General features: G+C 40.9%; 4 protein-coding genes across 6 annotated transcripts; 1 reads left to right on the top strand and 3 right to left on the bottom strand.

The window, feature by feature from the left end:
- Nucleotides 1-5335: 5335 nt before the first annotated feature.
- On the bottom strand, nt 5336-10707 carry LOC106102603 (hemicentin-2-like). 3 transcript variants are annotated; one of them, XM_013282132.1, is made up of 7 exons: nt 9659-10707; nt 8873-9194; nt 8312-8389; nt 7995-8078; nt 7676-7813; nt 6800-7028; nt 5336-5631 (listed from the first exon to the last, which is right to left on the bottom strand). In XM_013282132.1, exons 2-7 carry the CDS (start codon nt 9167-9169, stop codon nt 5507-5509), a joined length of 951 nt encoding a protein of 316 aa, XP_013137586.1. In that variant the 5' UTR covers nt 9170-9194; nt 9659-10707; the 3' UTR covers nt 5336-5506. The 3 variants fall into 3 exon arrangements, with proteins under 3 accessions (XP_013137586.1, XP_013137587.1, XP_013137588.1); XM_013282133.1 differs by having other exon boundaries at nt 8873-9913; nt 10131-10707; XM_013282134.1 differs by having other exon boundaries at nt 8873-9913; nt 10253-10707.
- Nucleotides 10708-11310: 603 nt separating this feature from the next.
- Nucleotides 11311-12997, bottom strand: LOC106102602. The gene is made up of 2 exons (XM_013282130.1): nt 12369-12997; nt 11311-11606 (listed from the first exon to the last, which is right to left on the bottom strand). The coding sequence occupies exons 1-2, from the start codon at nt 12639-12641 to the stop codon at nt 11373-11375; spliced, it is 507 nt and encodes a 168-aa protein (XP_013137584.1). The 5' UTR covers nt 12642-12997; the 3' UTR covers nt 11311-11372.
- An 811-nt stretch (nt 12998-13808) lies between these two features.
- On the top strand, nt 13809-15366 carry LOC106102173 (uroporphyrinogen-III synthase-like). Its single transcript, XM_013281584.1, has 2 exons — nt 13809-13964; nt 14087-15366. Exon 2 carries the CDS (start codon nt 14164-14166, stop codon nt 14902-14904), a length of 741 nt encoding a protein of 246 aa, XP_013137038.1. The 5' UTR covers nt 13809-13964; nt 14087-14163; the 3' UTR covers nt 14905-15366.
- A 2435-nt stretch (nt 15367-17801) lies between these two features.
- Nucleotides 17802-21381, bottom strand: LOC106102156. The gene is made up of 4 exons (XM_013281567.1): nt 20507-21381; nt 18869-19057; nt 18114-18239; nt 17802-17999 (listed from the first exon to the last, which is right to left on the bottom strand). Exons 1-4 carry the CDS (start codon nt 20822-20824, stop codon nt 17802-17804), a joined length of 831 nt encoding a protein of 276 aa, XP_013137021.1. The 5' UTR covers nt 20825-21381.
- Between the last annotated feature and the right edge of the window lie 1389 nt (nt 21382-22770).

Genomic DNA, 22770 nt, shown 5'->3' with positions numbered 1-22770 from the left:
ATCGCTTATCGAAAACTCGAAACTCGAAAATCGAAAATCGAAAATCGAAAATCGCATATCGTGTTATGCACATAGCGCATAGCACAAAGCGCGTTGTGTATAGCGAATAGCGCATAACGTATAGCGCATAACGCGTATCGCTTATCGAAAACTCGAAACTCGAAAATCGAAAATCGCATATCGCGTTATGCACATAGCGCATAGCGCATAGTGCATAGCGCATAGCGCATAACGCGTATCGCTTATCGAAAACTCGAAACTCGAAAATCGCATATCGCGTTAAGCACATAGCGCATAGCGCATAGGGCATAGCGCATAGCGCATAGTGCGTAGCCCATAGCGCATAACGCATAACGCATATCGCTTATCGAAAACTCGAAACTCGAAAATCGAAAATCGCATATCGCGTTATGCACATAGCGCATAGCGCAAAGCGCGTAGTGTACAGCGCATAGCGCATAAGGCATAACGCATAACGCATAACGCGTATCGCTTATCGAAAATTCGAAACTCGAAAATCGAAAATCGCATATCGCGTTATGCACATAGCGCATAGCGCATAGTGCATAGCGCATAGCGCATAGCGCATAGCGCATAGCGCATAATGCGTATCGCTTATCGAAAACTCAAAACTCGAAAATCGAAAATCGCATATCGCGTTATGCACATAGCGCATAACGCATAGCACATAGCGCATAGCGTATAACGCATATCGCTTATCAAAAACTCGAAAGTCGAAACTCGAAAATCGCATATCACGTTATGCAAATAGCGCATAGCGCATAGTGCATAGCGCATAACGCATATCGCTTATCGAAAACTCGAAAATCGCGTTATGCAAATAGCGCGTAGCGCATAGCGCATAACTCATATCGTTTATCGAAAACTCGAAAGTCGAAAATAAGTTAACGGATATCCAAATTGATTTAAAAAAATTGGGACCTAATAGAAGATTGATTGATAAGAAAATGTTAATGACAAGATTTTAAAATGTCAAAAATTATTTTTAGCGTATAAGGATATTATTAGTAATTATAATCAACAAAATATTAGAATAGCAGAAAGAAAATATGTTTTAGGAACGTTACAGCAACGTATTGAATTAGCGTATAATAAAATTTTGAGTTATAAAGTTAATAATTGTGAACAGTATAAAATAAAAAGACGGCAACTTCTTTGATCCCCGTCATGGAGAATAAGGAGGAAACTATTGAAAAAATTATTGATGGAATTGAAATGTACGATAATTGTCTAGTAGATAATAATAATCACAAAAAAAATATTAATTTCATTTGTGTTAAAAACAAGATTAACTAAAACTGCTAAATTAATATTAAAAATAAACTTTTTAATAAAAAAAACAAAACCGACTTCCAAACAAAATACACTAAAAACAAAATATTCTCAAAATAAAAAACAGTATACTAAAAAGTAACGATACAATTCCTTGAAAATAGTAAACCTACCTTATTGTAACTGTTATGTCTATATTGTACAATTATTATTACTTTAATGTCGGTGTCAGCCGAGGTATGCAGTGATTTTGTTTATTTTATTTTTGTTTTTTAAGCTAGCTGTAAGTTATCCGTAAATAAATAAAATAAATAAATATTTCTACGTAAGGGTTTCCACATTTTTACCATAACAATTGACAAATTGAAAGTATAGTAACTGTGCCGTACAAACGGGATCGGGTCTCGCGGCACAACCTAGGGTAGGTTTGTCGTAGACCAACTACGATTGCACCGGAGGGCATAATATTGTAAACGTAAGGGGAAAATGGTACTTACCAGTTTGATGAATTGCCTCACCTCCTTCAGGTGCCTTGTCTCAGTCAATGTCAAACGAGTCAAAGTCTGGTTCAGTCAAGTCTATAGGCGATGCTGCCTGAAGTTGTACCAGTAATTTCGAACGCGAAACCGAATTTAGCGATCCCGTTCGCTACCGAAATCGACACCCCTGTTGTATCTTCGCGTTATACAAAGAGCAACTCTAATTCGCACAGTTGATCACGACCGTCTCACTTGGCTGCTCGATTCCGGCCTTTCCTTTCGCACCCTTCTCCGCAGGCCCCGCGGCCGTCCGTAGTGGAGAGGGTTTCTCCATCTACCCGCCCGTGCGGGAAAAATAAACAAGCGCGCTTACCCGCACTAAACGCAAGGCGCGAAATTTAAATTATGTTCGCCACCGAATGTGGCGAACCAGTACGATCTGTACCGAACAGTAACAATTAAGTAATGAATCTACATTGACTGACACCGACTTCAAAGTAATAATAATTGTGCAATATAAACATAACAGTTACAATAAGGTAGGTTTACTATTTTCAAGGAACTATTTCATTACTTTTTAGCGAGCGTTCGCACGGGCAGACTTTGTACGCCGCGGTAAATTTAAAGGTCAGCAGGCTTTTTACGCCCACGCGATAGGTGTTCGTACGAGCGTAAAAAAATTACTTTTGAATAGTACCTAGTGTTAGTAGGACGTGTATATGGTTTCTGTTAAATTACTAGCCCGAGGCGAAAACTGGCGACTGAATCCGAAGTCACGTAGTTATAGAGTAAACTAAAAGTAGACAGTACATTTTCTTTAAAACCAACATAATTAATATATTGTGTAGAAATTTATTTATTAGATTTCTATTAACCAGTAGCGACTCGTGGCTCGTGCCGCCGTAGCCTACAATTTGAATAGTTAATTGTAATCCTACAGACCAACTATTTTTCCTTTCATTTTAAACAAAGACATTTAAGAAATATAGACTAGACATATTTTCATCGGTACTTTCTCTGAAAGGTACTATATCAGTTGTCAAATTTAGAAAGCCGTGACCTTGTATTGACGTCTGATAAAACATTTTACAAAATTATAAGCTCCATCTTTTATTATGAAATAAACAATGTCACAAAATTAAATAAACATATAAATATGTTTTAGTGACACCAATTGGCAATTCATATAAATATTATATTACGACCTTGTTTTGGGGATCTATCAATAGAAAGCGTTAATGATTTATGTGAAAAACGTTTCAAGTGTCAACTATGCCTACTCTATATATAATTTTTGAATCTCTCTGATTTTATACCACCCATCCCTAACAAATCTTCAAGTGAATTGCAAACTATACATTTATTTACAAATTTTATTTTAATTTACGTACTTAATTTAGTTATGTATGTTAAAATATTACGATCTTTGTCGATTTAATTTCGTGAAAGCGATGGTTCCAGTTGGATAAAACATATTACAGCTCGGAATATGTAATAAAACAACTGTTAGCAAAATTATTTCTAAGTCAATGTGTTTATTATTTTAAACACATATTGATTTCGTGTTTTTAATTTAGTAATATATGAAAAGTACACAAAATACACCGCAATGACGTCACGCTATCACCATGACATTCATTGGTTACACAAGGAATATAAGACAGAGTCCGTGATAAATATCCAAATAACAATGAGAGAATCATTATGAGGGGTTTAAAAACATACCAAGTTAGAAGAAAGGAGGAAAATACGATCTGGAACTGTACTTTAAATGTTATGTTATAGGTAGCCTAGTCTTTATTTTATCAATACAATAACATAGTTAGGAAATCTTATTGGTGATCATTTTCTGCCCCCCACTATACTTAGAACTTTGGGATCTACAACCTACGACAAAGCTCTGATAGTACAATATATACACTTGTTAAAAGTTTGCGATCCCTAGCATTAGTTAATATGTTTTTCAAATGTAACTTATGAAGTATAAGTGTATATAGTGTAAGTATAAGTGGCTCGGACTCTTTTTTTTTTAACGTTGCGAAATGCGTTTACGCATCCCTCCCGTTTCCAGGATGGTATGTGGGACTCGCCGGCCACAAGATGGCTGAGTGACCGGAATACCCACTAAAACCCAACGATGTTCCTCCTCGGCGTTTTTGGGACTGGGTCGCGGGAACACTTGCGCAATCTTCCGCAACCCAGTCAGCGCTGTCCCAACTGGGACACTCCTTGATGGGGACTTTATAGTCCCCGTTCTCCCTCCAAGGCGCACCTGTAACATCGAGGTGCGCCTTCCTTCGCGTAAGTTGGTCACGGGCAATAGATGGTAGACGCCGGTGTCCTACCCATCTAGGGGGGCCGACGACGGTCGTGGGCGCGCTGTCTGCGCCCCAGTCTACGGCCGCGGAGAGGGTCTGCAGAAAAATCTTCCTCCCACCGCCGTTCTGCTGCCTCTTTCAGTGCCATCACCTCCTCACAGAAAGAGGCGATGGCGCACCACGACCTCTCGCTGCTCACCATGGCATTAGCGACGGCGGGCAGCGAGAGGTCATTCCCGATTTCTGCCACCAGTGCGGCCCGCTGGGTCGACCACTGCACGCAAGACTGTAGGGTGTGCTGTGCAGTGTCTTCCGCGTGGCCGCACTCGTGCACGCACCGAATCGCCTCTATCGTGCGCTGACTGGCAGACGGCGTGAGGAGCCGTTCACGCCACTTTGTGACGAGCTCGGTCTACGGAGGGGCTCGGAGCCTACCCTAAGTTAGGGTGACTAGGACATAGTCAACCACGCTGACCCACTGCGGGTTGGTTGTTGTTGTTGTTAGAACAGCTATTATACATATAGGACGAACCACGCCAAATGAAAATCTATACATTTAATAAAATTGGCGTGTCTGTTTGTAATATTAATAGAAAAATTCCAGATTTAATTTTTTTTCTCTGCTGGCTGTCTATCTGTCTGTCTGTCTGTCCGCAAGTCGCGTTTGTTCCGGGTAATCTCAAACGGCTGGGTCGCTTCGACCGGACTTTCCCTGATGGGTAGCTGACATAGGCAGGTTACTTTTTTTATCTTAATATTGCGCGGACGAAGTCGCGGGCAACAGCTAGTTACTATTATTATTGTTTAATGATGTTTATCTGTTTGTGTCGTATTGCTACATATGTGTTTAACATAAAGATAATAATAAATTAAACCTACCTACATACCATATTTTAAATTATGTTCGCCACCGAATGTGGTGAACCCGTACTATCTGTACTTCGGTATGGTAGGTAGGCTATGTTCGCATAGCCTAAACGGCTGAATGGATCTCGATGAAATTTGGTATAGACTTAGAGGATAGTCTGGAATAACACATAGGCTACTTTTTTAATTCCACGCGGACGGAGTTGCAGGCGAAAGCTAGTTATTAAACAAAAATAAAGAAAACCAAATAAAAATGTATTTTATTTCTTAACTTTTCATATCCTTACTTTAAAATTAAAATGTCAAATAAGCGGAAACATTTTAATGTAATGTCAAAATAATAGAAACTAAAGTATCAGTAAATTGCTTTTAATGTATTTTTTTCTTACAGGTATAGTGTTAATACTAATTTATATACAAATTTTAAATCACCAAAAAAAAATCTATGAGCAAGTTTCCCGCTTGCTGTGCCGAATGCGCGATGTGGTGTCGTGCGGCGCGAATGTGCCTCGCCGCGTGCTACGTAAGCCCCTGGTACGTATGCTGCTGCTACATACGCCGCAGAGGCCCCGCGGGCGGCACGGCGCTGGCTAGCAACGCATACAGCACCACGGAAACATGAGGTGCTTGCACGACGGCTGCGTCGCGGCTTAACGTTGCCGCCATCTTATCACCTAAAACAATTGTGTGTACAATTTATTACATTTTTAAAACAACAAAACATCCTGCACTTAATGTTTTATCCTCATCAGCTAACTATACTTCACAGTGACTCGGAACCCAAACGAAGTTAACGGTCGCTAGGCCTTAGGCAAACAGCCTGAAATTCTTGGCGGATAAAATTTATCAGGCTGTATCACGATATTTTTCCTTTACCATAAGCTGGACTTTCACTGGAGGGTAGCTGACATAGACGGGCATGTTAAAGGCTACTTTTCTTGACCGGACCGCTATCTCTTGAACGGGTGGACCGATTTGGACGGGACTTTGACTTACCGATAGCTGGTAGGAGGTAGATGCAGGCGGGAATAGATGACTTTTTTTGATCCGTGATAACGTAGTTTGCGGGCGACAGCGCATACTAATATTATAAAGAGGGCTTTTGTACATCTGTATGTATTTGATGCTTTTTATTTTAAGGAGGCAAACGAGCAAGCGACCGCCAAGTAAATTCGTCGAAATGGCGAAGCGACCGCTGCCCACAGACGTCCGCAATTGCAGATATGTTGTTAAGAAGAAGGTGGAAAGGAAAAGGGACTCAAATTAGGCCTCCGGCAGCACACATCAGGCAAAAGGCGGTATTGCTCCTACTACACGCCTGTCTTCTGTTTTGGCGTGGTATTTACACCAGGCGAGCCGGCCCTGCAGTGCGAAGCGGGCTTTACCACAGTTGTACTCTACCGACTCTACACTACTGGGCAGATATTAAAAATTATTTCAGCATTAGGAAGGTAAAGAGTAACACAGGCTATATTTGATTAATAATAATGCATAAGAACATAGTATTTAAATTGGACTAATAGTTTAGAAGATATCGCGAGCAAAAACAATAAAGGTAACCGAAAAATCAGCTTACAAGCTACCAGGCTTAGAAATTTGGAATCTTGCATAGGTAGATTTCTGTTATTACGTAGATTACTACTAAATTAATACTTTTGGCAATAGGTTGAAAAAAAGAGAGAACGTAATAGGTTATATTTGTAATTTCATGTAGGCTCATAAAATTGGTAAATCGAAACACACATTGGTGCATAGCAGGATTCTAGCGTGTAACAAGGGCGCCAACATGCTGGACATTATAGGATCGTACTAATTGCTTTACGAAAATCGACTGAGACGTACTTCCTTCGGAGACGTAGACGTAGATGTGGGCAGGGTCGGCGCCGGGCGCGCGGCACGAGTAGTTGCCGGCGTGCGCGGGGCGCGCGGCTCGCACGCGCAGCGCCGACTGCGTGCGCGCCCCCGCCGCCCCCGCCGCGCCCGCCGTGCTCACAGACACGCCCTGCGCCGAGTCGTAGTTGACCATGCGCGCGTTGTGGTACCAGAACACGTACTGCGGCGGTGCCGGACTCTGCAACGAGTTGCCGCCACATTCGAACACCTTTACATTCTGAATTACGACTATGCCTACTATCAAGTCAAGTTTACTTTTCCTCTTAAGAAAAAGAAGGAAGTGGACCAAAATTATGCGTTCGGCACGCGCGCTGATCAGACGACACGCGAAATTGCTGGCACTTCTTCTCTATTCAAAAAAAAAATGAAAACTTTTACAAATTAAACATATTCACAAATATGGCCCCACAAAAACCATATGAATGGATTGTCCGGGAGTGCGGTGTTACAATATTATGTATGGTAGAGTGTACTAGTGTCGTAGTCGTAGTAGAGTGTAGTGTGTAGTACAGTTGTAAAACATTTTTTTTATGTGTGAAATTATAGAGAATGCATACATACGTACATAAAATACTGTATATAAATAAAATATTCTATTCATGGGGTATTTCCAAAAAGATTCTATCTTCTGTGTGCTCGTGGTATTTCACCGGTCGGGCGCACTCATTATTGCCGCAGAAGTTGTTGTTGCCGGCGTTTACCACTGTTGGAGTGTAATTCATTTCATTCATTTCATGTTGATTCTTCACGGAGGGATCACTAGGTTGTATAGCAGGTATATGTTACATGTAAATAGAAGTCAAGTTTGTCATATTTTGTATCTACGTTTTCTATGATGCAGACGAGTGTTATAGCGGAGCCGGCGTCGACGTGGTATTCCTCGGCACCCAAGATGAACGCCTCGGGCACGAGCACGCGCAGCTCCACCCGCCGCGACAGCGTGCCTCCGCCGCCGCTCGCCACCTGCCCCACACAGACACCAACTAGACTACTCATTGAAGGACTGAATGACTGAATGACTGAACGACAACAACATAACAATAACGGCGCAGCAGCAGGTACATCGCCACGATCATACAACTCGTAACATTAACAAGTACAACTTCTGTATATAAAATTGATGCATTATAATACTTTATTTTACCTGACATTCGTAAGTGCCGTTGTCGCGTTTCTGAACGTATTTGATTTGCAAAATCCAATCGTCGGACCCGTCGCCATGAAGCACCTGCGACAACACGTTACATACATACGAGTAGGTAAGTCATTGTTAACATACTCCTCAAATTCATGCGAACACACGCTCTAATTCATCAGCTGGCTTCCGCACTGATAACTACGCAGTTGCAGTGGATAAATCTTTTGATATATTATACCATTCATGAAGATGTTATCGAAAATAATGATGTTATTGATGTAAATATTCGTGGTTTTATAATAGCGGGGATAGGATTAGCTGACCTGGAAGCGCTCGTCGTTGGTGTAAAGGAGGAGGCCGGAGCTGAGGATATGCCAGTCGCGTCGGCGCACCCACGACACCTGCACCCGCCCGAGCCCGCGTCCGCGCCAGCGCCCGCCCACATCGCAACAAACAACACCATCTTAACAAACATCTCCTACACATCACACCCTCTGTCATATTGCTGGGATGGCGTACAAAAGGTCCGTGTACCATTAAAGTCACACGGCATAAAAATCCCTTTACCACATACCACAGTTCTTAATTCATATTATGTGTCTCTCACTAACACTACTTTCATGATTCTCCATATACATACTTCGTGCCTTCAGAGAGCGTTAAACCGATTACTTAGTGGTGGCAGATAGATGGTCAAGGGGGGCTACTCCTGTCCTCCCCTGTGACGCTCATAGTGCCCTCTCCGTGTTCAGTAGTTTGATATCAAAATCAACTAAACATTCGCTCTCTGTCATATGTAATCTATTTTTTATTAACCCTTATAATTACCAAACACACCAATATACACAATCTCTCTTATAATAGTTTTGTAAAAAGTGACGCACGCCGCGTTCGCCGAGGTTCCGCACAGGGCAGTGCAGGAAGGCGACGCCGCCGACCGGCGCGATCACCTCCTCCCGCGTGCTGTTGATGGAGGGCTCGCGCCGCAGCGCCGCCAGCGAGGCCTGCCACAGCTCGCGCCACGCCGGCACGCTCGCCGCCGCCAGCTCGGCGGCATCCAACTCGGCGGCATCAACATCGGCGGCGCCGGCGCCCCCCCTGTTGGCACCTTGCCCGGGAGCTCCGACGGCCAGAAGCGCGGCGAGCACGGCCAGCAGTGCAGCTGGCCGCGCGTCGCACATCTTCGCCTACCGGCGGATACGCTCCCTGCGATACGAGAACCCGTCATTGGACATTTAGGAATTTCTTTGTTAACTGTTAAATGTTAAATTTAACATATTAAAATGTAGCTTGATTTTGAAGGTGAGACTACACCATGAGCTGCAATTTTGGTATGCCAAGTTAAAAACAAAAAAAATAAAAATTTCATCCAAAAAAGTTTTCAATAATAAAACTTGAAAAAAAAATACGAAGAAGACCACAGGACTAAAACTAATGAAAGATACGTTTTTGATGTCAAGTGAATCCTCATGGAGCATACTTTTATAAACACTGCTAATGTTATTATCTTTTGTACTTTTTCGAAAAAAAACTTAGATTAGATATATGTTTAAATACCAGTGTTGAAATAAACACAAACTTTCTCAGTGTCATATTCGGAAAAAATTACTGATTAACAAACTAATGAGGTTCTTCAAACACAAGGCAAAGTAAATCTTTGAAATTAATACCGTTTCCTCCCGTCGCGGGGTTCCGGCAGCGCGCGCTTCACAAACAGCGATCAGACATCTGGTGCGTAGCTATTCACCAAATGCCTAATACACAGCGACTACACAGCTGACGCCTATTTACAAAATGTCCATATATTTGCTAAATTCAACTGAATAGATTTGCTCTGCCATCTTCAAAATCGAAGCTACTTCCGTCACGATGATCTTGACAAACAGGTTGCGGCTGGCTTTGACCTTAACATACTGGACGAACCTCTACGACAAAGTGTTACCTAACATTAAAATATTGCGTATGACTAAATTCGGCAGATTACGAAAAAATTGCAATGTATTGTGTACGCAGGGCACAACTTAAAGACAAATTTACATACTAGCAAAAAGTATTATGATAGTAAACTCTCATATCAGGAAAATAAGTCAAGTCCAGTTTATGAGGTTCAAAAATATAACTATTTAGCATAATGGTATTTACAACAGCAAGGTGTAGCTGATGAGTCCGTATGACTTGTAACGGTGCGTGAGCGCGATGCTTGTGACGAGGAGCCCGCCGTGACCGCCGTGACCGCCGGCGACGGCATAGCAAAGAGCACTCACATGGCAACAAACGCACCCACCACAAGCTACTTAGATGTTACTCACACCACCCATTCTTCCAGACGTCACACTAAATATGTTCAACTACAAGCACCACGGCGGCAGCTGACTGCCGGAGTGGCCGATGGCGCGCTGTCTCGCCGGGCATGCGCGGGGCGCGGGCCACAAGAGCCAGGACTGCGCGCGCCGCCGCCTCGCGTCCTCACCTTTCCTCGCCACTTTGCATAATATCGACTTGTGAATGGTTGAATTATAGTAATTAACGGTCTCTCGCTATTCGCACATACATTTCAATCTGATTACACGTATATTTGACTATCACAGCTTCTAGAGATTTTGACAAAATTTTGTTACGATGGGCTCAGGGCGCCAGTGAGGAGAGGTTGTGCTCTAAAAATGTAATAAAAGAGGGATTTAAAAAATTTACAATATATAGCATATAACAACAAATAAATGACATTAATAAATTAATCTTACTAATATTATCATATAAATGTGAAAGTTTCGGTAGATAAATGGATGTTTGTTAGAATTTGCCGCCTGCATATGAGATAGTGGTCGAATTGGATGTGACGAAGAAGATGGGTAGGAAAATTTCTTACAGTTTACTTCTGTACATTACACAGGTGCAATATTTATGGAATAATTACTAATAGACTTAGGCGAAAAAATGTAACACAACAATAAATTTCAATACTAGTTTTTTCAATAGAAGTGGTTTCTTACGTGTATGATAACGTTAGTCTAAACGCAAAATGTATACATATAACAACAAGTTAAACGGTAACATAAAAAAACCGACTTCCAAAGAAAATACACGAAAAACAAAGTATTCCCAAAAAGACAACATTAACGAAATAATTGTAAACACTAGTAACGAAATAATTCCTTAAATATGTAAACGCCTTATTGTAGCTGTTATGTCTGTTTTGTATAATTGTTACTGCTTTGGCGTCGATGGTTTGTGTGGCGACGAATTGATAACCACCTCCTTTTAGAAATTGGGTTATAAGTAGGGTGCAGAGATGTAGATAGTGCAGCATAGATTTGTAAAAAAGTAAACAGTTAAAAAATTATAATTTCATGAAAGGTACAAAATAAAATCAGTGCTCTGAGAGGATTAGAGATCAGTATTTTTGACGAAAGGTATAAAGTCTTCGAGTATCTTGTCGCCGAAGCGGTAGGAGGGCGGGCCCTTGTGCGGCGCCAGGCGGTGCTTGCGCAGCACCAGGAACAGCAGCAAGCTGTACTCGGCGGTGGCGCTGCGCACCGTCTGCATCATTGTCTCCAGCTGCTCCTGCCGCGCGTCCCAGCTGCAGATGTTCTCTATGCATTCTTGCAGGTACTTATTCAACTGCAAGTATCATCATCTTGTCAAATGTGGCTCTATTAACAGATACATAATACTAGTAGTGGAGTGCTTCGGCTTCGGTTTAGGACCATTACGCAGCGACCGCTTCGAGCAGTCGATGACGTACGCATCGACCGATCGCCGGTTGGCGATGACCATACACGGATAACAGTCTGCCGTCGACGCTAAATGCAGTCGACCATACCTACGCAGTCCGTTGCTGCTGCTGCAGCAATTAGTGCCGAATTTATTTAAGTGGTTCGTATATGGTAGCCCTTTATGCACACAACAGTAGACAAAAATTATAAAGTAAAGGTGTCTTAAGACTTGCCTTGTTAGATGAAGTATATTAAGCGAAAGACACATGTCCTTGAAATTTCGATTTACAGATTACATTCGTTAGAATACTGAGCAAGTATTATTTACAGTTGTTGAACATACTTGGTTGAAGAAAATAATTATAAAATTTAGGCGACGCTCGTTTTTGGTCTTAGGGCCACCACATAAGTAGTGCATTGAGCAATGAGCGGCGACGCCGCGCCTTCAGCAGAGACCGGCAACTTGGTATGAAAGCACGATCTACTAAATCTCCTACGCCTGCTCTTGCCAAAATGTAATTAGAGTGCAGATGATTCTGCTTCGTTGTTAAGGATATCGACTGCTTGAGTCAGTGGTGTTTCGTCGCGCTTGATACTTAGATTGAGACAGAATAATGAGTCCCCATCATCAGACTAATGTATACCTTATAATTTAACGACACAGTACCTTGAGAACGCGTCTTTCTAGCAATTTCCTCTGTATCCAATCACAAATAAAAATTGCGAACACCAACAGGACAAATGTAATAGCAACAATGATATCGAATTTCGGATAGTCATCTAGATGCGCCCATGACACTGCTGCATACGAGGAGGGCGGTGCTGGTGCTGGTTCAGGTAGGCCTGAATGTAGATCAGGTATGTAGTACTGGACAGGGACTAGTAATAACGCCACCAAAACCGTCGCCGCCACACCATTAGTGTATCCACTTATCGGCATTAATTGACACTACCATCCACAACCGCTGTACTTAGTTCACGGTTTCCTCACTTTCAACAGTCATGATGTTAAGATTATGCCAAACAATGATAATGCCATTATTACTTGAACTTAAAGCCGAAGATAACTTTGGAAAAATTCGTTCGAGAGTTTTAAAAAAACTGTTGTCAAATAAAATTGACAAAAAGTTTCTATTCCTCGAGGCTTTTTCCGTCCAATTAATTAAATTGGATAATAAAAATCGCCATGTCTAATTTAATAGAACTAAAAAGCAGTTCTATTATATAGTTTTAAAAAAAACAGCTCAGTTCGTAATAGTCTCTAGTTTTCACCAGTTTTCACTTCATAGAAATCTCCATAGCATATTTATATACAGGATTATAGTATAGCAAGTTCTATAGTGTGTATTAATAATTTAGATTAGTTTGACAATTCATTTCAAATTTACGAGGGATGTTGTGTAAAATCAATCATAAAACTTATCGATTTTCGATTTTTATTCATATAGAAGTTGGAATCAATAGATTCATAGTTAACATATGAATTAAAAAATAAAAACACTGTTTTCTCAAATTAATAATGACCATTACAAATAATTAGAGTAAATAAATGTTTATTGCTACTACAGCCGTACGTAATCGAATTGGATTTCGCTATTATTTCTGTCATCGCTAAATTTTCTACACTATAATCAATACTAGAATTGTCCTCTAAATTAGATGATAAGAAAGTAATAATTTTAGTTGCGTTCGACAAATATTTAAACCGAATATCGATAGTTCATAATTGTTCGCTATGCGTGTTTGCGTCACTACGATACCTGTCTATTAAGTGCGGCATTTACCTTCATACAAATTGAATTCGATACTTCATATGCGTCATTTATCAAACTAATCTATCTTATTTAGACACACTATGATATGTTAAGGCTATTCCTCCCCTTATTGTTCATAGCAAAGGATATTAGTTTGGATAAAAGTTATCTATACATAGAGTCTTCTCAACGACAAACAAAGTCAAGAGAATTACCTAGTTTGATTTTAAGGTACAAGTATTTAAATATGAAAATTCCGCATGATTCTCTCTTATAATGTTAACTAATTTCGGTAGAAGCCCATCACTGTTTAAGAAATGATACTGCTGGCAACCCTGATTTGTCACTTTACACTTTAGTTATTTGGTTTTGTTCTCCTTACCTTTATTATTGTCTTAAAACTAGACGATATAGCTACAATGTATGTTACATTGTAGTTATCATGTAAAGCATAAATAAGGTTTACATGAATTCAAATTTTTTAAACACAAATTATTTCATTATTAAAGGTAAGCAGTGTTAATTTAATACTTGATGGAAAGGTAAAGTCGACGAGTCTTGAATTGTTTCACATTGTAGTTTCATTACTTCTGGTTCACCTTGCGCCTCTTACAGCTTCCGGTTCTTTCAGGGTCGATATTGATATGACGCAGCAAAGGACACTGCTATAACTTTGGTGCTTTTAGTATCCAGTACAAAGTTGTTACCATGAAGAAAGTACTGTTATTCAAGAGTGCTTCGGAGGACTACGAGAGGGTTTTCTCAGAACACAACTATCAGACCGTTTTCATTGAACCTCTCCAATTTGTGTATGTGAACTTGCAAGAGCTGAGTGAAAGACTGCAAAGCCCGCACTACCAGGGCCTCATATTAACTAGCCCCAGAGCCATAGAATCAGTTTCTAAGTGCTGGGCCCCTTCGAAGTTCGTGACATGGAACACGAAACGTATTTACACAGTTGGTGAATCAAGTGGACACAAAGTTAAACTCCTGTTAGGTCTAGAAGCTTTAGGAACTACAACAGGAAATGCAGAAAATTTGGCAAAACTTGTATTACAGGAGAATTCAAGCCCATCCAATCTTCTCTTTCCATGTGGAAACCTAAGTTCTGAACTATTACCTAGTATTTTACAGTCAGGAGGGATCTCAGTTGATGCTTTAACTGTGTATGAGACAAAGGAGAATGAGAACTTGAGATCTGATCTGATGAGCGTGAATGAGGATGGGGAGGTATGCTGCATGGTGTTCTTCAGCCCCTCCGGCTGTGAATATGTGCAGAGACAGCTGCAGACCTTTAGTAACAAGCTAGCGCACTTGCCACACTTTGCCATAGGCAATTCTACTGCGCACAAGATTGAGAATCTTGGTTTAGAAATAGCTGGTGTTGCAGCGAAGCCTAAAGCTGAAAGCGTTTTAGAATCCGTTGAACATTACTTCAGAACTTTATAAAATAATGTGTAATGTGTAACAAGGGAGTGGTTAAGAAATTAATTGTATAAATACTTAAATTTGGCTATGTTAAGTAGAACTATTGGGTGAAATTTGACAATAGACAAGTTACTTGGTCTTTATTGCATATACATTATTATTGTGGTGTGTGGGATTGTAGGGAAGTTATTGTTGAGGCTGGGAGTGTGGCACCACCCCACTCTGCCCCACTTTGCTGTGTGATACATTCTTAGATTATTACCAATGTTGACAGAATAAACTGATGTAAAGTAATACATTAAGTATATCTGCATCGAAGCATTCCTGTGTATTTGTGTAGGAGAGTTGGCCATAATGGATGTGTAATGTGGTAAACATTGCAACACAAAATAAGTGTTGGGTACATCTGTAACTTAAGTTGATGTATAATATAGTTACAAGTTATTTTTTTATGAAAAACATAAATTAAATATTTTCAATTTGCCTAATTTTCATAAAACAAACTATTCCTTTTTTTAAAACTAGGTAGGTCTTAAAAAAAGGAATAGTCAATTAACTAAAAAAATGTATTTAGTAATCCTGTATTCATGTGAATGTGTGTGTTAATAAATAAAATAGGCCCCTCGAAATAAAAACATAACTACCCATCTATACTAATGTTATATTTATATATGTATTGAAATAACTCCAAAATTATTGGTCCGATTGCAAAAATTCTTTCACCATTAAAAAGCTACATTATTGGTGGATAACACGGGCTGAATAACACATTTTTAATTTTATGCGGAAGAAGTCGTGAGCAACAGCTAGTAGAAATATAAAAGGCAAAGAAATAAAACTTATTATTGGCATACTTATTGGCAACTTAACATGGCATAGTGATAGCAGTTTATAAATCGATCTGCTTTTACCTCTGACTTCATAATACCACTGATGCACACATAGCCTAGAATTGTTGAGCTTCAGTTCAACAACTAAATTGGCTCACTCAAACTGATGTACTATTACTATGGGAACTGATGAGCCACGGACTGCCCGCCTGCGGTGACTTGCAACATATGCAAATCTTACAAACTGAGGTGATGGTCAAGCCGGTACACCAATCGCATCGACGCCTGTGAACCGTCAACCGATCTGCAGGTCATCGATTTTAGTTTAATTACACACGTATACTCATAACTTCTACAATTACTTGAATTGGATTTAAAATGAGGGCTGGACAAAAACAACAATGGATTGTATAAAAACCATATATTATGTTTCATTGTTAAAACTTAAAAGTTAAAATGTTTTGTTTAAGAGCGTACATTAGATAGATTGGGTAATGGAGCATGTCGGAGGTGGGAGGTGCGAGGTGCGGGATGCGCTCTGCGGTGATATGTACGTGAGCCGAGCATGCACATATGGAATACGTGCATTTGGTGAAACGAACTTCAAATTAAATAACGCGACACATGTCGCAGTGTCATGCTCGGAGCGCGACTGTCGCAGCTCAGACGGTAAACAAAAACACTTTCTAAAACAATTCTAATTTGGTATATTCAAAGGTTTTCTCTTATCTCTATATTATTGTAAATTATGTAATGCAAATAATTTTAGTAAAAGCGTTAAAATTTAGTTTACATTTGCATACAATAACATACGAATGTACGGTCGGCTACGCGACCAACGCCTACATTACATCATACATACACAATAAATATTCCAGCTACACATAACGTTACATTGTCGCAATACACGCTAGCTGGGCGGCGCCGAGCGCGGTTCGCCGAGCCCCCAGCGCGCGTCGTGCGGCGGCCGCCCAGTAGAAAATTGTGCTCAGATATACATATAAACAATCACTTATGAATACTGTATGGACTAGAACTCAGACTTGTGTTAAATAATATAAGCGAAAAATACGAATTCGTGATATAAAAGACAGTTCAGCAAATACGGTTACAAAAAGTAACGTCGAACATTGTATAAAAACATTTCATATCGGTTTTCCAAGAGAATGCGACGGTGTTTTTTGAACGATTCGGCAGTAGACGTTCATGAACACCATTACCTTGCCGTGAAACCACGTGGCCAACAAGCCACTCCCCTATGGATATTAAAAACATTGGTCATTTGGTGGAGGACAAGGCGGCGGCGGAGGGGGGCGGAGGGGGGCCGAGCTGCCGACTACTTTGCGCCGATACATCGCTGCGTCACATAACACTGCCACGTCGTAGGAGAGCCGTTTGAACACATTAATATATATAAGATTGTGCGTGGACAGGCAGCAAGAGCCGTCCTCCGACGAGGCAGTGAGGTTGCTCGGCGCCGCGCCCCGCGAGCTGTACACTCGATAAACAACTTCTAAATACTAAGCTGCTTACAATCCCTGTTAGATCCCGTCTATGTGATAAATAAAAAACTACTTGTCTTTTTTTATGAAAATCTGGATCATGTGTTGATAAACATTCCTATTTACTACAAAAAAATAGGCCTCCCCTCCCTCCCCCGCCCCTAGACCTGTCTAGATCTTCGGCTCGCGACGCCTTCGTCGCACATTCCCCTGCCATCGCAAGAGAACAACGTGCCTAAAGGTTTTCAATTCGGATTCGGCTACTACATATAATACAGGATAGTGTTGTACAAAACTAGTTTTTGAAAAATTACCTAAAATAACAGAAAACTGTTCAATTTTATGTCGCAATTGGACTCACTGGAGCGGGGAGACTGCGCGAGTGCAGTGGAGGAAGTGCACACACGCAGCCGTTCCATGAAATTGATACAGCCATTCTCCTCTATCACTATTGGAAGATATCAAACAGTAGTGGTCGCACTATCTCATGTTATAACTTCAAGAGTCTCTATTCAGCAGCTGGCCGGCACTGGCATACTGGCACACTGGCACACTTCACCGAGTGCTGCCTTTAGAAGTCCGTGGGCTATAAGGCGTGATCGCGCGACGTGGAGGGCTGCGGCTGCGGCACGGCGCGGTAGGCGGCGCGCGGCGACGACCGCCCGCTGGAGCGCCGCGAGCCCCCCGCGCCCGCCGCGCCCTCCGCGCCCCCCGCCACGCGCGCGCGCCGCACCGCGCGCACCGTCAGCCCCGCCGCCAAGCACGCGCCGCTCAGCCCCAGCCCCTGCAATGTACGATAACTCTCGATGTCACCACGATGCATCCCGTCGCACGAAACGAGACAAATTAGGCAACCTTATAAATAATAGTAAAAGGAACGTAAGTTAGAGGTGTATACCGCGGCGGCGAGCAGCAGACGCGCGAGGTGCGGCGCGGGCCGGTAGGCGGGCTGCAGCGCCGCGTGCAGCGTGGCCGCGCCGCCGCCCGCCAGCGCCAGCGCCGACCACGCGCCGGCGCACCCGCCCTGCGACCACACACGCCTTACAATCGCCCACTCGCCCACTCGCCCCATACCGCTTTCTTACAAACAACGCGCCGCAGCTAATGCTGCTGTGGACTCTGACACTGCAGATAATCCCATTTCTTACTGATCTTACTAAAATCATAAATGGTAAACTATAGATCAGAGTTCCCCAAACTTTTTTTGTCTCGTAAACATGGCAAGGGGTGCCATGTTTTTACGTGTTGGGTAAATCCCTAACTTACCTGATATTGATTTGCTGTAAATTTCTAACTGTAGTGGAGTTTAGTGTTAAAAACTTAAAATAAAAACACAAATTAATTTGTACATTTATTAAATGAATTTAAATTAAAACTACTTAAAATAATTTTTTTTATCTGTTATGTAAAATATATGTAACATAAAATAACGTATTTATTGACTTCATAGGTACTTTTGTCAATAATTTTAATAAAATTTTATTAAAATTATAATTATAATATGGTATGATAAGGTGATAAGTATATAGGTAGTATCAGTGTATGTGTTGAGATCCGCTATTGTGGACCGCGGACATAGTAGCTAGTAATTAAAGCTACTTTAATGAACAATTTAAAGTTAAAAGTGGGGAATGAGGTTAGTATAATGGGTACCAGCTTGTTCCAGTCGAGCGGCAGCAGGTCTGCGAGGCGCGTGACGTGCAGCAGCAGCAGCAGCGCGTGCAGCATGAGCGAGGAGAGCGCGGCCAGGTGCAGCAGGCGCACGCGCGCGCCGCCCGGCAGCTGGCCCGCGCGCAGCCCCGCGCCCGCCCACACGCAGCCGCACGCGCTCGCGCAGCACGCCTGCGCGCGGCACAGCGCTTGCATTACATACTCACTGCATACACACTTCCACAGCTATTCTACATTACATACATTCGTATTATCCAACATTTCATAGAATATCCGGTAAGTTAAACAACACTCATTAGGTAATAAAAAATAATGTAACCAACTTGTTACCATTATAACCAAATGTGGTAACATTATAACCAAAACTTGTTAAAAAAAAAGCAATAAAACCACACTGATGAAATGTATTATTTTGTAATTTCAATTCTCACACCTCTGTGACCTTATGATACTCCAGGGAAGAGAAATGAAAGGACGCCCATTTGTCAAAAATAATAAAAGTTAAGGTGGATTCTTTTAGTCATCGAGGTAAAAGAAAGGATTGAATTGGAAATGAAATATTGAAAGGATGATGTTAAATCATATGAAAAATTTTTTGGATAATTCATTCCACAAAAACAATATGAATTTGTTTAGAAGCAAAATTTACTAATTAAAAAGTGTTTTATCAAAATTCCCTCAGCAAGTTCTAAACTGCAACCCTATTAGATGAAGCAAGTTTTAGATGAATTTAATCACTTTTTGACTTTTGAGAACCAAACAAATACATTGTTGTTGTTAGAGGATGTCTTAGCATTCTGGCCATTGCCACACAAAAATGATTGCCATTTTATTTTATTTATATCTCAAGGATTCATTATTTTCATGTCCATTTTATTTTTGGTTATCTTATAACAAGTAGTAATATTAAAAAAAAGAAAAAATATGTGTGCATACTCATTATTACCTTCTATCTTTTAATGTGAATGAATTTTAGTTTATTCACATTCAACAATTTATAAATTATGGAAGCATGTCAAAATTCATAAGTTTAGCATGCATACACTGCATTATATATGTCTCAGTTATTAGCTTTGCTTTGTCTGTTCCGCACACATGATTTAATATTCATCAACTGGGAGTTTAGTTTGACAGGCAAATTTTAAAGCAGTTAAACTTTGTTAATCTGGGAGCTGTCCTTTGCGCTAAAGTACTGTGTTCACTTGTTCACCCATATAAATATCAGTCTTGACTGTATCACATCATCCTACTTTCTAATGAAATTCCAATTGGTTTAGTATGTTTCACAATGTATATTTGCAGAGCATGTTTGCAACTTTGTGGATTTTAAAAATTAAGTTGAAGCACATCATCTTATATTAGGGAATTAGTATAATAACACATACTCTACTTACACAGACAAGTGCATTGGCACATCTATCGGGATTAAGGTTGCAATGTGTCTGCAGGGCGGCTCAATTCAGCCTCTTATGGGGAGTTGTAGTATAAGCATGGTATAGTTGATCGCAAGTACTTTTAAATGCTATTTTTACAATGGCCGTTATAATATCATACAGTTTTGCAATTATCAGAGAACAATAATATGTCCCAATATAGAGAATTTACGGCTTAATGGCGTACCACAACAAGCAGGGTGAAAGCACCCTGAACAGTCGTTAAATGGCGCAGGCGACAGTAAACCGGCGCGAGCGGGCGCGGCGTAGGCGGGGGGGCGCGTGAGTAGTGCGCGTGCGAGTCCCAAGAGCGTTCCGTCAGCTCCGTGCCCGCCGGCGACCGCCCGCCCGCGCCGCACCCGCTTCCGGCGATCTCGAAGTCCTGCACCTCCTCGCCGCGGCAACTAACGGGCTCCAGCTCGCGAATCTCTTCCAACAACAGCTCCACTTCGTCCGCCGAGTACAGCTCGCTCGAGGACACGTAGCGCGCCGGCGCCGCTTGCATGTCACCCGCGCCCGACTCTACCGAGCGCCGCCGCCGCGGTCCCTCATGCGACACGCGCACACCGACACCTTACACGCAAACTCCGCGACCCACAACACTTTACCGTCAACCGCACTACACATTCCTTTTTCTCTCTCCACCGATGTCATAGATATTGATTCTTCTTTCTCCCTCAGAAGAACGCATAATACACGACGGGGATTCTATGATATTAAAGTCGATACGTAAAATTGTAAACAGATCATTCTGGCGACGACGCTCTATCAGAACGCCATCGCCATGTTTGTTTTCATATTTTTCCCCCACAGACTACATTAACACACAGAGTACAGTAATAGTACGATTATATTTCTATTTCTATGATGTCTATGTTTTTATCAGTGACCTCAAAAACAGGCTATGATAACTGGTATTTTGTGCCAGTTTGGTGTTGACTGTTGTGATTAGTTGCGGTGGTAGTGAGAAAAAGGGAATATGCAGGTAATTTATTTGTTTTTTATACGTTTCTACTTTTTTGCAAAATGGGGTAGATTCATGGAGGTAATAAGTATTACGTACAACAGAGTGTGTTCTATCTCTACATCTTGAAGTTAAAATAAAGAAAATAAAACCTTATGCTAAGTGCATAAAAGTCTTGTTGCACGGAAAATCAAATTAAAACCGTGTGAGAGGGCTACAAGTCCGATATTTCCCAATCTAACAAAATCTAACAGTGACCTAGAGTTGCCAGGCATCAATCCTTTCGTTGTTTGTAGAAATATAGGCAATGTAATGCAGTAAAAATATTTACTTCTAAAATGTTTCTAAATATTGATAATAATTTAATACCGACATATTAAAGCAGTATTATTTGATGCTACGAGAGTGAATTTTAATATTGATTAATGTAAATCGACCGTGTATTGACAACCCAGTGTCGCAATTTGGTCGCAATTATAGATTCGTCACTTGCCTACACTAATAGCGTTGCGTTTCAGAACTAGGCGAGGGAATTTAAATACAGCCACTTCTAATATTACGTAGAAAAAACAGTTGGTGTAAAACATCATTACCGCCTGTCAAAATTGGAGTAAGAACGGACTTGTCTATTTTTTTATTGGAGGTGGTTTTGTAAATCAAAATACTCGAACCAGCTTTATTTAGTAGACTAGCTGTTCCCGTGCGGCTTTATCCGCATGAAATTATGAAAATTTTATTTTATTGTTTACATTTGTCAAATCAATAGCAAATGTCAAAATGACATGACATGACATGACATACCTTAGCAATCTTTCTTCTTGATGTTGGCAGCAACTTATGGTCTCTTTCCCACATCAGGGTTTTTATCCAAAATATTTACCCCCTAAGTTTAATGGCGTGAAAATATATAGCCTAAAGCATGACGTAAATGTAAGGCTTTTTATTAAATAAAGAATTGTTCAAAAATTTGCTGTAATTGCTGACATCTTAGGCAACAAAGAAGTGTGTGTTTACGCTTTATTATAATAGTATAGATAAAATAAAATAAAATAGGTAAAAATAGATAAAGTATAGATAGATAAAGTAATGGTGTAAATTACCACATACGTTGCTTTGTTTTGGAACGGCCAGAAACACATGACAAAATAAAGTTGAATAAAACAATCAAAGGATTTAATCAAACAGAAACAAGTTTACGTATTTTAAACCCGTATATTGAATACGACGTATCACAGACCATATGTCACTCCCCTACAGATACAGAAACAGCGAGCCGGCAGCGGCGGCGCTCCTCGCAACTTTTAAACTTTACAAATCGTTTGTTCTATTAATCTTATTAACACTAAGTATCACGTAAATAAAGTTTGGTCTTACTTACAATATTAATATTGAAATTAGTTTAGCTGCGACGACCATATTCGACTTGCTAACGTATTATCGTGTAGCGGTAACGATTCCAGCGTATCCGCGGGCGGAGGGCGCCGGAC

Source organism: Papilio polytes, unplaced genomic scaffold (genome assembly GCF_000836215.1).
Source record: "Papilio polytes unplaced genomic scaffold, Ppol_1.0 DF823923.1, whole genome shotgun sequence".
Lineage (NCBI taxonomy): Eukaryota > Metazoa > Arthropoda > Insecta > Lepidoptera > Papilionidae > Papilio > Papilio polytes.
This window is presented reverse-complemented; position numbering and strand designations above follow the sequence as displayed.